General features: G+C 28.0%; 3 protein-coding genes across 3 annotated transcripts; all 3 read right to left on the bottom strand.

Annotated features, from left to right (window-relative positions):
* Positions 1 to 2,527: 2,527 nt before the first annotated feature.
* Positions 2,528 to 4,829, bottom strand: LOC149514149 (beta-glucosidase 13-like). The gene is made up of 3 exons (XM_089745843.1): positions 4,199 to 4,829; positions 3,859 to 4,079; positions 2,528 to 3,780 (listed from the first exon to the last, which is right to left on the bottom strand). Exons 1-3 carry the CDS (start codon positions 4,345 to 4,347, stop codon positions 3,593 to 3,595), a joined length of 558 nt encoding a protein of 185 aa, XP_089601969.1. The 5' UTR covers positions 4,348 to 4,829; the 3' UTR covers positions 2,528 to 3,592.
* LOC149514148 (beta-glucosidase 24-like) lies at positions 4,397 to 6,088 on the bottom strand. Its single transcript, XM_089745768.1, has 8 exons — positions 5,995 to 6,088; positions 5,776 to 5,897; positions 5,592 to 5,661; positions 5,426 to 5,484; positions 5,210 to 5,285; positions 5,037 to 5,114; positions 4,859 to 4,946; positions 4,397 to 4,661 (listed from the first exon to the last, which is right to left on the bottom strand). Exons 1-8 carry the CDS (start codon positions 6,086 to 6,088, stop codon positions 4,397 to 4,399), a joined length of 852 nt encoding a protein of 283 aa, XP_089601894.1.
* A 5,543-nt stretch (positions 6,089 to 11,631) lies between these two features.
* Positions 11,632 to 13,933, bottom strand: LOC149514147 (beta-glucosidase 13-like). Its single transcript, XM_089745842.1, has 3 exons — positions 13,303 to 13,933; positions 12,963 to 13,183; positions 11,632 to 12,884 (listed from the first exon to the last, which is right to left on the bottom strand). Exons 1-3 carry the CDS (start codon positions 13,449 to 13,451, stop codon positions 12,697 to 12,699), a joined length of 558 nt encoding a protein of 185 aa, XP_089601968.1. The 5' UTR covers positions 13,452 to 13,933; the 3' UTR covers positions 11,632 to 12,696.
* Between the last annotated feature and the right edge of the window lie 681 nt (positions 13,934 to 14,614).

Raw genomic sequence — 14,614 nt, 5'->3', positions numbered from 1 at the left:
TACATATATAAGTATATATATGTGTGTGTGTGTGTGTGTGTAAAGTAATGATTAAATTTGAAAAGAAAAGATAAATTATGATTTAATATATTTAAATTAAAATTTTATGTAAAATTTTTAATTTTTGATAGAGTTTGATTTGAATTTAAATAGTTACCCAAAAATAAATAATATAATTAAAATATTAAATCATAATAAAAATAAAGTTTTCTTTTTAAATTTTGTTGAAGGCAATAAGGAATCCTTTATTCCACAATTGTAGAGTTATCATAGATTCATATCTTCTTTTTCAGAAATTTTGGTGAAATTTTTTATGGTTTTGAGATTTTTTTAAAGTAAGATATAAATGAACTTGAAATTAATACTACTGATGAGACAATCCCTAAATTATTTTTTTTTAATTTTTTTTATGAAAAATAATCTCTTAATTTGAAATTATATTATATGTTTCACAATAGGGATATGAGTTGAGAAATTATTCACTCTTTGAATATACAACTGGCATATAAGTTTCTGTTTAAGGCACATAACTTAATTATATCAATTAATCAGAGCATCATTTTTATTTCATATGAATGGAAAATATTGAATAAATAATAAATTAAAAGATAAAATATATTACCTAATTAAGTGAAGAATTCACAAAAAAATAAAAAATAAAAAGTCTGCAAACAACACAAGTAAAATATAAGAATATATGTGTTTTTGTAGTTTTTGTAAAAAATTACAGCTTATTTGAAAAAAATATATATTCTACCTGATGAAGTGAATAGTATGTTTACTAAAATAGTACTTATCATGAGAAAAAGCATGTTAATTCCTATAGCAAGAATAGACTAATAGAAAGAGAGACTAAATTAATAGTAAGGAAAAATATGTTTAGCTCAGTGGGACATTTAGAAAGCTATATAACTAAGAACTACCAGTAATGAAGGCTTTTCTTAAGTTGTTCTAATATTTATATATATTTTTTCACATTTTTTTTGTCAAATATATTTAAAAGCTGAAGATAATGCAAGTATTATATATATAAAAAATTAAAGATATTAAATAATGTTTTCAAAAGTTGTGATAAATTTAAATATTCATATTAACTGCATATAATTAAAAAAATAAATTACTTTATAATTGGTTTTAAATTGAAATGATGTGATGCACAAGAGAAATTTCATGTATAAGAAAAATTTTTTTGAAGTTATTTTGGTATTTATAAATTTCTTTTCACATTCTTTTTTGAAATATATTTAAAAGCTGAAGATAATGTAGGGATTATTTATAAAAAATATTAAAGATATTAAATAATATTTTTTAAAGTTATGATAAATTTAAATAATCATGTTAACTGCAGATATATTGATAAAGAAATATTACTTTAAAATTGGTTTTAAATTGACATCAGGTTATATATAGGAGAAACTCTCTTAAAGTTGTTCTAGTATTTATATATATATTTTTTCACATTTTCATTGTGAAATATATTTAAAAGATGAAGATAATGTAAAGATTATTTATAAAAAAAATTAAAGATATTAAATAATATTTTTAAAAGTTATGATAAATTTAAATACTCATGCTAACTCCACATAAATTGAAAAAGATAATTTTTTTAAAAAATTATCTTTAAATTGAGATAAGGTGATATGTCGGAGAAAAAGATTTTATTAAAATTTAAATTGATTTTTAATTAAATTTTAAAATTTTAGATAATTTAATAATTTTTAAAATATATTTTTTATAAATAATTAAAATTAATAAATATCTTATGTGTCATCATAATGAGAAGTTTTAAGAATTATCTTATATATCGAAAAAAGAAACTGTTCGCGTAAGTGTCTACATCAATGATTATTATATGATAATCATGTATGTTGTAATATAATATAATATACACATATATAAATATATGGAGTAGATATTAGATTGTGTATAAAAATTAATAAGTATATTTATTATTCTGGGTTCAACTTTATATATAAATTATTTTGATATTTATTTTTTATTATTTTTATTTTGTTTAATTTTTTTGTTATCTAGCGAAAATTGTATGAATTTAATTTTTTTATCAAAATACATCATTTATTAAAACCATGGTAATTCTAACAATCGTAAAATTCTATATAATCAATATTTACACATTCTCACATGACATGGAAAAGCTTATACTATGATTCAAAGTAAACTTTATGCCTCGTTCTACACTCATAAAGCGAGTCCCACACACACATTTATATTTATATTTGACAATATCAAATACGATGTGATGACACAATATAATAATTATATGAATAAAAAATGTGAAAATAATATAATTTAAAATTTTAAAAAAATCATAAATAGATTTAATAAAATAAAAAATTATATTTTATATTTTCGTACCGATAAAAATTGTGACATATCATTTTCTTGTAAAATATAATACGAATATATGAATTATTCATATTTTATATTATACAAATACATGAATTACTAGGTCAAACAATGAAAAGCATTTGTTTACTCTAATATACAAATTTTCAGTATTTGATTGTAAAACATCTGAAAAGCATTTGTTGTTTTCTCCTTTACACTAAAATCCTGTATAGCATTTTGTTCATTCTATTTTCATGGTGGCTTACAGTGATTGCCTAAGCCATTCAACCGTTGCTATTTTGTTAGAGCATGATCCAGTTTCCATCTTGTCCAACGTTGATCAAAGAATCCCGAGTATAATGATATCATTCCACTTGTGCTTTGATCTATCTTTTCCAAGAAATTTAGAAGCAGAGTTTTTTTTTTCTTAAATACATATATTTTGCAAGTTACACAGTCATTGCCGAAAAATATAGCAACTAATGGAATGGTACTAACAAAAGGAAAGTGTAAGAACTCGAGGCAAGATCATGTCTATAATCTCTACGAAATTTTAGGCTCGAACTGAGCTCAGAAGCAATAATGACAGCAGTTTGTGAGATACAGTTCTCGGTCCATCAACATAAATTGCAGAAGTTAATCTACAATTACGTACAGCACAATTATATATACTGGAAGGCCGATACAAGGAGCTAACGGATGCTAGCTATCAACCACAAAGCTGAGTCCTTTTTCTTCCTTCTCTCTTTTCGTTGACGAATGTATAGTATAAATTTGCTATAACCATGGTAAACTCGATCTTTGGCATGCTTATTTTTGGTCACCTTGTACAAAATCATGGTACCATTTAGCAGATTTCTTGGGGATGCGCTTGAGGTTCTGGAAATCAACATAGTAAAGTCCATAGCGGATGGTGAAGCCTTCTGACCATTCAAAGTCGTCAAATAAACTATAATAGAAATATCCTTTGACATTCATGCCATTGCTGCGTAATAGGCAACATAAAGCACATTGATCAGTTTTCCAAGCTAGTGTGAAGGATACAAAAGAATGAATACTTGTATAAACACAGTAAAAAAGCTCACTTGATTGCCCTGCGTGTTTGGAACAAATGTTTCTGAACAAATTCAATTCTATCTTGATCGTTTAATGCCTGAGGAATTGGAATGCTGTCGTCATTTTTCTCCGTAAAACCTATTCAAAGTGGTTATGCAGATGTATTAGCGATAACTAAATATAGTGTCTAAGAATTCAACAGAAAGGGAGCATGGAGGAGCCAGATTTCCGAACCATTCTCAGTAATGTAGATTGTAAGGTTTTTATTGTAGTGCTCCGTAATAAACTTCAAAAGTTTGTACAGCCCTTGGGGATAAACGTAAATGAAAGCACTCCCTCCAGCATTTGGACCAATAAGAACTCCATCTTTGTCCACTGCCACAACAACACAGCATCATCCTTCAGAGGAATAAAAGCCCTTGTTTATTTCAGTAAAGATAAATTTAACGTTACCTGTGGAATTGACATGTTGATCTACCAAGTAGCTCACTGGTGCAGCTTGTGGATTAATTGGAATGTGCTTAGCATATCTCGAGGTATAGTAGTTGATGCCAATGAAATCAAAAGATCCTTTGACCAGCTCTTTCTCCTTAGCCGTGAAAAGTGGTAGCCTGTCCTTCACCAATCTTCTCATGCTTACTGGGTACTGTCCTAGCAGCAGTGGTTCCATAAACCTGGAAGCCACCAGACAAGATAACAATGCATTCGATCACTGGTTTATGTGAGTGTCACTGTCAAGTGGAAAGTGATAAATTACTTGAGAAATTGTTCATAAGAAAGTTATTTTACTAACCATCCCAACTCGAAATCCATGGATCTTTTTGCTGCATTTCTATCAAGCAATGTGTTTGAATAGGGCTCACTATACTGTCCAACAAGGGTCAATCCAATTTGCCCCCCTTGTGCTGCCTGGCCAACCAAATTCAAACAATAAGTAAACATATATATAAAAGCAGATATATGGTCCTAAAATACACCGAAGGAGGGCATTCTATGGCTCAGTCACCTGGTACTTCTCTTTGTAAAGCTTCGCAGCCGCTGCATGGGCAAGAAGAAGGTTATGTGCAGCAATGTAAGGTTCTGTGGCCGCATTACCTTCAGGACATGTTGTTCTATCTGAACATCTGCCTGGTGGAGCCACTCCCATGGTATACCCGAATTTAGCAATAATTAGCGGTTCATTGATTGTAATCCAATTTTTCACCCGATCTCCAAATGTTTTAAAACAAATTTCAGCATAGTCCCTGAAATCCTTCCTGAAAAGAGAAAGCACACATTAATGACAGATCAGCGACCATGAACTACACTAATTACAAGTTGGATAGAGCCATGGACTTAAGGCTCAATTTAGGAGGGTCCAATCATAAAATGCATTCTCTTGTTCGGTGAGAATGCTGCCAGCACGCACCCTAATGGAGCCTTGGACAGTACTAGATGTTAGAGTGGAACTTACGCGACAGTGTGATTTAGGAAGCCTCCATACTTGTTTTCAAGGGCCTCCGGTGAGTCAAAGTGCATTAGTGTCACAAAGGGCTTGATGCCTTCAATTGATGAAACATAAAAAGGAATTAGCCAAAATACCATACAAAAGAAATTCTAAACATAATTGCAGTAAGCCTCTAATTAATCACCATGTTTAATCAGCTCGTCAATGAGACTGTTGTAGTGGTTGATACCCTCCCGATTTATTCCACCGCTCAAAGTTCCATCTACAGGAGAAAAATTGTAAAGTGGTCAACTATGCTTTTCCTTTTTTGTTCACTTTTGAACCAAGAAACAAAGAGTTTGATGAAGAAAATATTACCAGGCAAAATCCTGGTCCAGGGGATGGAAAATCTATAAGCGTCTAGTCCAAGGTCCTTCAAAGCCAATGCATCCTCCTGCAAATATATTTACCATTTCTTTAAATGCGAGTATGTTGATAGAGTACTGGATTCTTAATTCTAGTGATCAGAACCAAATCCTGATAGCCTGAAATACCAAATGAAAACATGTAAGCCTATGATGAGGGATGTGTTACCTTGTAGCGCTTGTATGAATCGATTGCTACCTCCAAGGTACTTTTGTCTATTATTTTCTCTGCATGAAAACCATAAATATTTCAAATGAGAATCCAAATTTTTAGCTGCTATCAAAATTCCAGTAATCTGACAGTATAATTAACAACAAAGAAGCATGTTGCCAACCTGGGAATTTTCGAACATATTGGTCCCAAACGCTCGGCCCTTTCCCTCCAGATTTCGTTGATCCTTCAATCTGCACTCAGTTTAATTACTTGTGTTATCGGTATAAGAGGGAAATACTATTACTTGTATCAGTTTAATTGCATCATATATCATTTGATAGTCAGTGACATCAGATTTAGCTTACCTGAGCAGCAGCAGTCGATGCTCCAAAAACAAAATCACTTGGAAAGTTGGATCTCTTAACATTCAAATATTGTGTAGAGTTTGATAAAGCTGAATCTACCTTTTTCTGGGATGCTTGAGTTACTGCATATAGATCAAAATTTTAGCGTGTTAGAGACAAAACAAGCCAAAAAACAAGTGAAAACAAAAACCATAAGAAAAGCAAGAAAGCCGGACAAACTTTGGCCATGCGCAGACAAGCAAACAAGCAAAACAAAGGCAGAGATTCTGATCAGAATCTGCTGAGAATTCCCAGGTGATGAAATTGGCAACATTCTTGACCTTGTAGCCTCTGCTGTTTCTTTAACAAGTATAGAAAAAGATTCAGCTACTTCGTGAAGACAAGATTTGAAGGTGTCTGAGCCTTAGGTTTTAATTTTACGAAGTGAAAATTAAATGTGTAAAAATACAAGGATTGCGCCTCTTTCTTATATACAAGAGTACCCACCAAAACCATCTAACAAGAAATCTAATTTAATGTTCATTATTGGCTAAGAATATCAATGTGATAACCCTGAATGAAACAATATTCCCACTGATCATATGTTCATTATGATCGGTAGGAAAAAATTACTATCTTAGCGTTTCTTTGACATTAGACCTTCAATCTTTTTCATCGACGATCCAAATAAAATCTGAACGTCAATTTCTTATCAAATTTGTCCCCAAAATAGGCCGTTTTGTTACCTATTATATTCAGTTTTTTTCAATTTCTAGATCTACATTAAGGGACAGCTACGAGTTTGCTTTTGGGTAGAATGTTGAAACAAATCCGTTTGAACTAAAAAATTTTGATAAAAAGAAAAAGCCAACGCTTTTTTAGTTGATTAATTATTTAATTTTACATCAGAAAATGATTAATTATCTATTTGTCTTGAGAGAAAGACGATCAAATTTAAACGATAATATGCCCATAAAATTTGAAGATAGAAAATAATTATTTTATAATCTAATTAACTTTTTAACTTGTGTCATGCATGAAATTTTTGAATTAATTTTCATAATTTAAATAATTTTAATCTTAATTTTTAATATTACTTTAATAAAAAATTATGTAAATTTTTTATTGATTTTTTATATATAATCATACATTTATAAATGTTAAGATACAACTAAATAAGAGTTTATACATATTGTAATACTCTTTCAAAGTCTAAACTTTTGCAAAATTTCAAAGAATTATAAAATTTTTTTCATAAAAAATTATTTTTTCAATTCATTTACTAAACAATGAAAATTTTGCTCCTCATTTTTTCTTGTTCGATTAAAAAAGCAATGTTCAGTTTTAAACAATAAAGATTTTTATTGTTGGTTTATATGGTTTTTCGAGTGTTAGAGATGTTATTATCTATGCTTTTAGATTCCTCAAATGATGTTGGTAAAATTTCTTTAGGTTTATATTCTTTCTACCCTCTATTATACCCTTAATTGTGGTTGGATATTTATAACCATTTCATTACTTTTAATAAAATTTTACTTTGGCCTATTAAAAAGAAAATAGTCAAGATTAATAATTATATATATGTTGATATGAATATATAAAAAATATATCATTTTGATTAAATTGTGAAAAACATTTATATTAGCAAAATATTCATAAATTATTAAATCTTATAAAGCTAAACCAGAAATAAAACATAAAATAATAATAATAATAATAATAATAATAATAATAATAATAATAATATATTTGATTGAACTACAAAGCATAATTATTAATTTGGTCATAACCATTTGCTTTTTATTCCTTATTTTTTTTACATATATACATTAATATCCATAGTTGTTTTTTATTAGAACATAAACCAAATATACAAATTAAGAATTATATATAATTTAGATCTCTTGTACTTATGCATAACAAATATCCAGTTTAACTATTTATATAAAAACATATGAAACAATTTTTTTTAGAATAAATCAAAGTTAATTGTATATATCATATAATGCAGATAAAACCAAATAATAAGTTTAATTGAAGAAACAAACAAATAGAGAAAAAAAATAAAAAAGAAATAGAATATAAAATAAGTAATGAACTATACCTATTAATTAGTTGAAACGAAGCCAAATATGGGCTCACTTTTCTTACATTATTGAATCCAAAAAAATAAAATCAATATTACAAAAATAAAAAAGAAAAAAAAAACAATCCAACACCATCACAAGTTTTTTTTTTTTAAAACTAAAAAAATAAAAGAAATAAAAGAATAATAAAGGTATAAAATGAATTTACTTATTCATGAATATGATGTAGTTATTGTTCTAATAACATTAGTTAGGGGGTGATGCTCTCACTTTATGAGTTTTTTATTTTTATTTTGAGATTTTGTTTTCGACAAATAAAAATTTATTAAGTTTACACATACACACACACACACATATATAAATATATGTATAGCTATATGTAGAGTTATGATTAAATTTGAAAAGAAAAGATAAATTATGATTTAGTATATTTAAATTAAAATTTTATGTAAAATTTTTAATTTTTGATAGTGTTTGATTTGAATTTAAATAGTTATCCAAAAATATTAAATTTATATAATTTATTAAATAAAATTATGTGACAAAGATAAAAGTTTATTAAGCCTATATATATTTGGAGTTATGATTACATTAAAAAAGAAAGATAATTTATAATTTAATATATTTAAATTTAAAATTTATGTAAAATTTTTAATATTTTATAAATTTTGATTTGACCAAATATACAAATTAAAAACATATATATAATTTAGATCTCTTGTACTTATGCATGATAAATATCCAGTCTAACTATATATATATATATATATCATATAATGCAAATAAAGTCTGAAGAAAAAAACAGAGGAAAAAAATAAAAAAAATAGAATATGAAAAAAATAATGAATTATACATATTACCTAATTGAAACCAATCCAAATGTGCACTTATTTTTCTCTCATTATTGAAATATAAAAAAAATCAATATTATAAAAAAAATCCAACACCATCACAAACTTATTTTTAAAATTAAAAAATAAAACTAAAAGAAATAAAATAATAATAAAGGCACAAAATGAATTTATTTGTTCATGAGTATGATGTGATTATTATTTTTTCCAGCTTTTATCCATTCCTGTCAAAACTCATAAACCATAATCGTCAAATAAAAAAAATTGTATTCTTCAATTTCAAAATCTAATAATAACAAATAAAATAACGTCGGTTAGAGCGTGAACATCTCACTTAATAAGCTCATTATTTTTGTTTTGAGATTTTAATTTTAGTAAATAAAAATTTATTAAGTTTACACATACACATATATACATATATAAGTATATATATGTGTGTGTGTGTGTGTGTGTAAAGTAATGATTAAATTTGAAAAGAAAAGATAAATTATGATTTAATATATTTAAATTAAAATTTTATGTAAAATTTTTAATTTTTGATAGAGTTTGATTTGAATTTAAATAGTTACCCAAAAATAAATAATATAATTAAAATATTAAATCATAATAAAAATAAAGTTTTCTTTTTAAATTTTGTTGAAGGCAATAAGGAATCCTTTATTCCACAATTGTAGAGTTATCATAGATTCATATCTTCTTTTTCAGAAATTTTGGTGAAATTTTTTATGGTTTTGAGATTTTTTTAAAGTAAGATATAAATGAACTTGAAATTAATACTACTGATGAGACAATCCCTAAATTATTTTTTTTTAATTTTTTTTATGAAAAATAATCTCTTAATTTGAAATTATATTATATGTTTCACAATAGGGATATGAGTTGAGAAATTATTCACTCTTTGAATATACAACTGGCATATAAGTTTCTGTTTAAGGCACATAACTTAATTATATCAATTAATCAGAGCATCATTTTTATTTCATATGAATGGAAAATATTGAATAAATAATAAATTAAAAGATAAAATATATTACCTAATTAAGTGAAGAATTCACAAAAAAATAAAAAATAAAAAGTCTGCAAACAACACAAGTAAAATATAAGAATATATGTGTTTTTGTAGTTTTTGTAAAAAATTACAGCTTATTTGAAAAAAATATATATTCTACCTGATGAAGTGAATAGTATGTTTACTAAAATAATACTTATCATGAGAAAAAGCATGTTAATTCCTATAGCAAGAATAGACTAATAGAAAGAGAGACTAAATTAATAGTAAGGAAAAATATGTTTAGCTCAGTGGGACATTTAGAAAGCTATATAACTAAGAACTACCAGTAATGAAGGCTTTTCTTAAGTTGTTCTAATATTTATATATATTTTTTCACATTTTTTTTGTCAAATATATTTAAAAGCTGAAGATAATGCAAGTATTATATATATAAAAAATTAAAGATATTAAATAATGTTTTCAAAAGTTGTGATAAATTTAAATATTCATATTAACTGCATATAATTAAAAAAATAAATTACTTTATAATTGGTTTTAAATTGAAATGATGTGATGCACAAGAGAAATTTCATGTATAAGAAAAATTTTTTTGAAGTTATTTTGGTATTTATAAATTTCTTTTCACATTCTTTTTTGAAATATATTTAAAAGCTGAAGATAATGTAGGGATTATTTATAAAAAATATTAAAGATATTAAATAATATTTTTTAAAGTTATGATAAATTTAAATAATCATGTTAACTGCAGATATATTGATAAAGAAATATTACTTTAAAATTGGTTTTAAATTGACATCAGGTTATATATAGGAGAAACTCTCTTAAAGTTGTTCTAGTATTTATATATATATTTTTTCACATTTTCATTGTGAAATATATTTAAAAGATGAAGATAATGTAAAGATTATTTATAAAAAAAATTAAAGATATTAAATAATATTTTTAAAAGTTATGATAAATTTAAATACTCATGCTAACTCCACATAAATTGAAAAAGATAATTTTTTTAAAAAATTATCTTTAAATTGAGATAAGGTGATATGTCGGAGAAAAAGATTTTATTAAAATTTAAATTGATTTTTAATTAAATTTTAAAATTTTAGATAATTTAATAATTTTTAAAATATATTTTTTATAAATAATTAAAATTAATAAATATCTTATGTGTCATCATAATGAGAAGTTTTAAGAATTATCTTATATATCGAAAAAAGAAACTGTTCGCGTAAGTGTCTACATCAATGATTATTATATGATAATCATGTATGTTGTAATATAATATAATATACACATATATAAATATATGGAGTAGATATTAGATTGTGTATAAAAATTAATAAGTATATTTATTATTCTAGGTTCAACTTTATATATAAATTATTTTGATATTTATTTTTTATTATTTTTATTTTGTTTAATTTTTTTGTTATCTAGCGAAAATTGTATGAATTTAATTTTTTTATCAAAATACATCATTTATTAAAACCATGGTAATTCTAACAATCGTAAAATTCTATATAATCAATATTTACACATTCTCACATGACATGGAAAAGCTTATACTATGATTCAAAGTAAACTTTATGCCTCGTTCTACACTCATAAAGCGAGTCCCACACACACATTTATATTTATATTTGACAATATCAAATACGATGTGATGACACAATATAATAATTATATGAATAAAAAATGTGAAAATAATATAATTTAAAATTTTAAAAAAATCATAAATAGATTTAATAAAATAAAAAATTATATTTTATATTTTCGTACCGATAAAAATTGTGACATATCATTTTCTTGTAAAATATAATACGAATATATGAATTATTCATATTTTATATTATACAAATACATGAATTACTAGGTCAAACAATGAAAAGCATTTGTTTACTCTAATATACAAATTTTCAGTATTTGATTGTAAAACATCTGAAAAGCATTTGTTGTTTTCTCCTTTACACTAAAATCCTGTATAGCATTTTGTTCATTCTATTTTCATGGTGGCTTACAGTGATTGCCTAAGCCATTCAACCGTTGCTATTTTGTTAGAGCATGATCCAGTTTCCATCTTGTCCAACGTTGATCAAAGAATCCCGAGTATAATGATATCATTCCACTTGTGCTTTGATCTATCTTTTCCAAGAAATTTAGAAGCAGAGTTTTTTTTTTCTTAAATACATATATTTTGCAAGTTACACAGTCATTGCCGAAAAATATAGCAACTAATGGAATGGTACTAACAAAAGGAAAGTGTAAGAACTCGAGGCAAGATCATGTCTATAATCTCTACGAAATTTTAGGCTCGAACTGAGCTCAGAAGCAATAATGACAGCAGTTTGTGAGATACAGTTCTCGGTCCATCAACATAAATTGCAGAAGTTAATCTACAATTACGTACAGCACAATTATATATACTGGAAGGCCGATACAAGGAGCTAACGGATGCTAGCTATCAACCACAAAGCTGAGTCCTTTTTCTTCCTTCTCTCTTTTCGTTGACGAATGTATAGTATAAATTTGCTATAACCATGGTAAACTCGATCTTTGGCATGCTTATTTTTGGTCACCTTGTACAAAATCATGGTACCATTTAGCAGATTTCTTGGGGATGCGCTTGAGGTTCTGGAAATCAACATAGTAAAGTCCATAGCGGATGGTGAAGCCTTCTGACCATTCAAAGTCGTCAAATAAACTATAATAGAAATATCCTTTGACATTCATGCCATTGCTGCGTAATAGGCAACATAAAGCACATTGATCAGTTTTCCAAGCTAGTGTGAAGGATACAAAAGAATGAATACTTGTATAAACACAGTAAAAAAGCTCACTTGATTGCCCTGCGTGTTTGGAACAAATGTTTCTGAACAAATTCAATTCTATCTTGATCGTTTAATGCCTGAGGAATTGGAATGCTGTCGTCATTTTTCTCCGTAAAACCTATTCAAAGTGGTTATGCAGATGTATTAGCGATAACTAAATATAGTGTCTAAGAATTCAACAGAAAGGGAGCATGGAGGAGCCAGATTTCCGAACCATTCTCAGTAATGTAGATTGTAAGGTTTTTATTGTAGTGCTCCGTAATAAACTTCAAAAGTTTGTACAGCCCTTGGGGATAAACGTAAATGAAAGCACTCCCTCCAGCATTTGGACCAATAAGAACTCCATCTTTGTCCACTGCCACAACAACACAGCATCATCCTTCAGAGGAATAAAAGCCCTTGTTTATTTCAGTAAAGATAAATTTAACGTTACCTGTGGAATTGACATGTTGATCTACCAAGTAGCTCACTGGTGCAGCTTGTGGATTAATTGGAATGTGCTTAGCATATCTCGAGGTATAGTAGTTGATGCCAATGAAATCAAAAGATCCTTTGACCAGCTCTTTCTCCTTAGCCGTGAAAAGTGGTAGCCTGTCCTTCACCAATCTTCTCATGCTTACTGGGTACTGTCCTAGCAGCAGTGGTTCCATAAACCTGGAAGCCACCAGACAAGATAACAATGCATTCGATCACTGGTTTATGTGAGTGTCACTGTCAAGTGGAAAGTGATAAATTACTTGAGAAATTGTTCATAAGAAAGTTATTTTACTAACCATCCCAACTCGAAATCCATGGATCTTTTTGCTGCATTTCTATCAAGCAATGTGTTTGAATAGGGCTCACTATACTGTCCAACAAGGGTCAATCCAATTTGCCCCCCTTGTGCTGCCTGGCCAACCAAATTCAAACAATAAGTAAACATATATATAAAAGCAGATATATGGTCCTAAAATACACCGAAGGAGGGCATTCTATGGCTCAGTCACCTGGTACTTCTCTTTGTAAAGCTTCGCAGCCGCTGCATGGGCAAGAAGAAGGTTATGTGCAGCAATGTAAGGTTCTGTGGCCGCATTACCTTCAGGACATGTTGTTCTATCTGAACATCTGCCTGGTGGAGCCACTCCCATGGTATACCCGAATTTAGCAATAATTAGCGGTTCATTGATTGTAATCCAATTTTTCACCCGATCTCCAAATGTTTTAAAACAAATTTCAGCATAGTCCCTGAAATCCTTCCTGAAAAGAGAAAGCACACATTAATGACAGATCAGCGACCATGAACTACACTAATTACAAGTTGGATAGAGCCATGGACTTAAGGCTCAATTTAGGAGGGTCCAATCATAAAATGCATTCTCTTGTTCGGTGAGAATGCTGCCAGCACGCACCCTAATGGAGCCTTGGACAGTACTAGATGTTAGAGTGGAACTTACGCGACAGTGTGATTTAGGAAGCCTCCATACTTGTTTTCAAGGGCCTCCGGTGAGTCAAAGTGCATTAGTGTCACAAAGGGCTTGATGCCTTCAATTGATGAAACATAAAAAGGAATTAGCCAAAATACCATACAAAAGAAATTCTAAACATAATTGCAGTAAGCCTCTAATTAATCACCATGTTTAATCAACTCGTCAATGAGACTGTTGTAGTGGTTGATACCCTCCCGATTTATTCCACCGCTCAAAGTTCCATCTACAGGAGAAAAATTGTAAAGTGGTCAACTATGCTTTTCCTTTTTTGTTCACTTTTGAACCAAGAAACAAAGAGTTTGATGAAGAAAATATTACCAGGCAAAATCCTGGTCCAGGGGATGGAAAATCTATAAGCGTCTAGTCCAAGGTCCTTCAAAGCCAATGCATCCTCCTGCAAATATATTTACCATTTCTTTAAATGCGAGTATGTTGATAGAGTACTGGATTCTTAATTCTAGTGATCAGAACCAAATCCTGATAGCCTGAAATACCAAATGAAAACATGTAAGCCTATGATGAGGGATGTGTTACCTTGTAGCGCTTGTATGAATCGATTGCTACCTCCAAGGTACTTTTGTCTATTATTTTCTCTGCATGAAAACCATAAATATTTCAA

The sequence above is a fragment of the Durio zibethinus genome, chromosome 17, assembly GCF_047325235.1.
Source record: "Durio zibethinus cultivar Kanyao isolate XHJ-2024 chromosome 17, ASM4732523v1, whole genome shotgun sequence".
NCBI classification, from domain to species: Eukaryota; Viridiplantae; Streptophyta; class Magnoliopsida; order Malvales; family Malvaceae; genus Durio; species Durio zibethinus.
This window is presented reverse-complemented; position numbering and strand designations above follow the sequence as displayed.

Excerpts from the sequence above, each read along its gene's own strand:
- LOC149514148 (XM_089745768.1), bottom strand. The coding sequence starts at position 6,088 with ATGTTGCCAATTTCATCACCTGGGAATTCTCAGCAGATTCTGATCAGA. Across the intron at positions 5,115-5,209 it reads CTGGACCAGGATTTTGCCTG|ATGGAACTTTGAGCGGTGGA; the intron begins GTAATATTTTCT and ends TTTCTCCTGTAG. Across the intron at positions 4,947-5,036 it reads TGACGAGCTGATTAAACATG|GCATCAAGCCCTTTGTGACA; the intron begins GTGATTAATTAG and ends CATCAATTGAAG.
- LOC149514147 (XM_089745842.1), bottom strand. The coding sequence starts at position 13,451 with ATGTTTACTTATTGTTTGAATTTGGTTGGCCAGGCAGCACAAGGGGGG. Across the intron at positions 13,184-13,302 it reads ATGGATTTCGAGTTGGGATG|GTTTATGGAACCACTGCTGC; the intron begins GTTAGTAAAATA and ends GGTGGCTTCCAG. Across the intron at positions 12,885-12,962 it reads TCAACATGTCAATTCCACAG|TGGACAAAGATGGAGTTCTT; the intron begins GTAACGTTAAAT and ends TTGTTGTGGCAG.
- LOC149514149 (XM_089745843.1), bottom strand. The coding sequence starts at position 4,347 with ATGTTTACTTATTGTTTGAATTTGGTTGGCCAGGCAGCACAAGGGGGG. Across the intron at positions 4,080-4,198 it reads ATGGATTTCGAGTTGGGATG|GTTTATGGAACCACTGCTGC; the intron begins GTTAGTAAAATA and ends GGTGGCTTCCAG. Across the intron at positions 3,781-3,858 it reads TCAACATGTCAATTCCACAG|TGGACAAAGATGGAGTTCTT; the intron begins GTAACGTTAAAT and ends TTGTTGTGGCAG.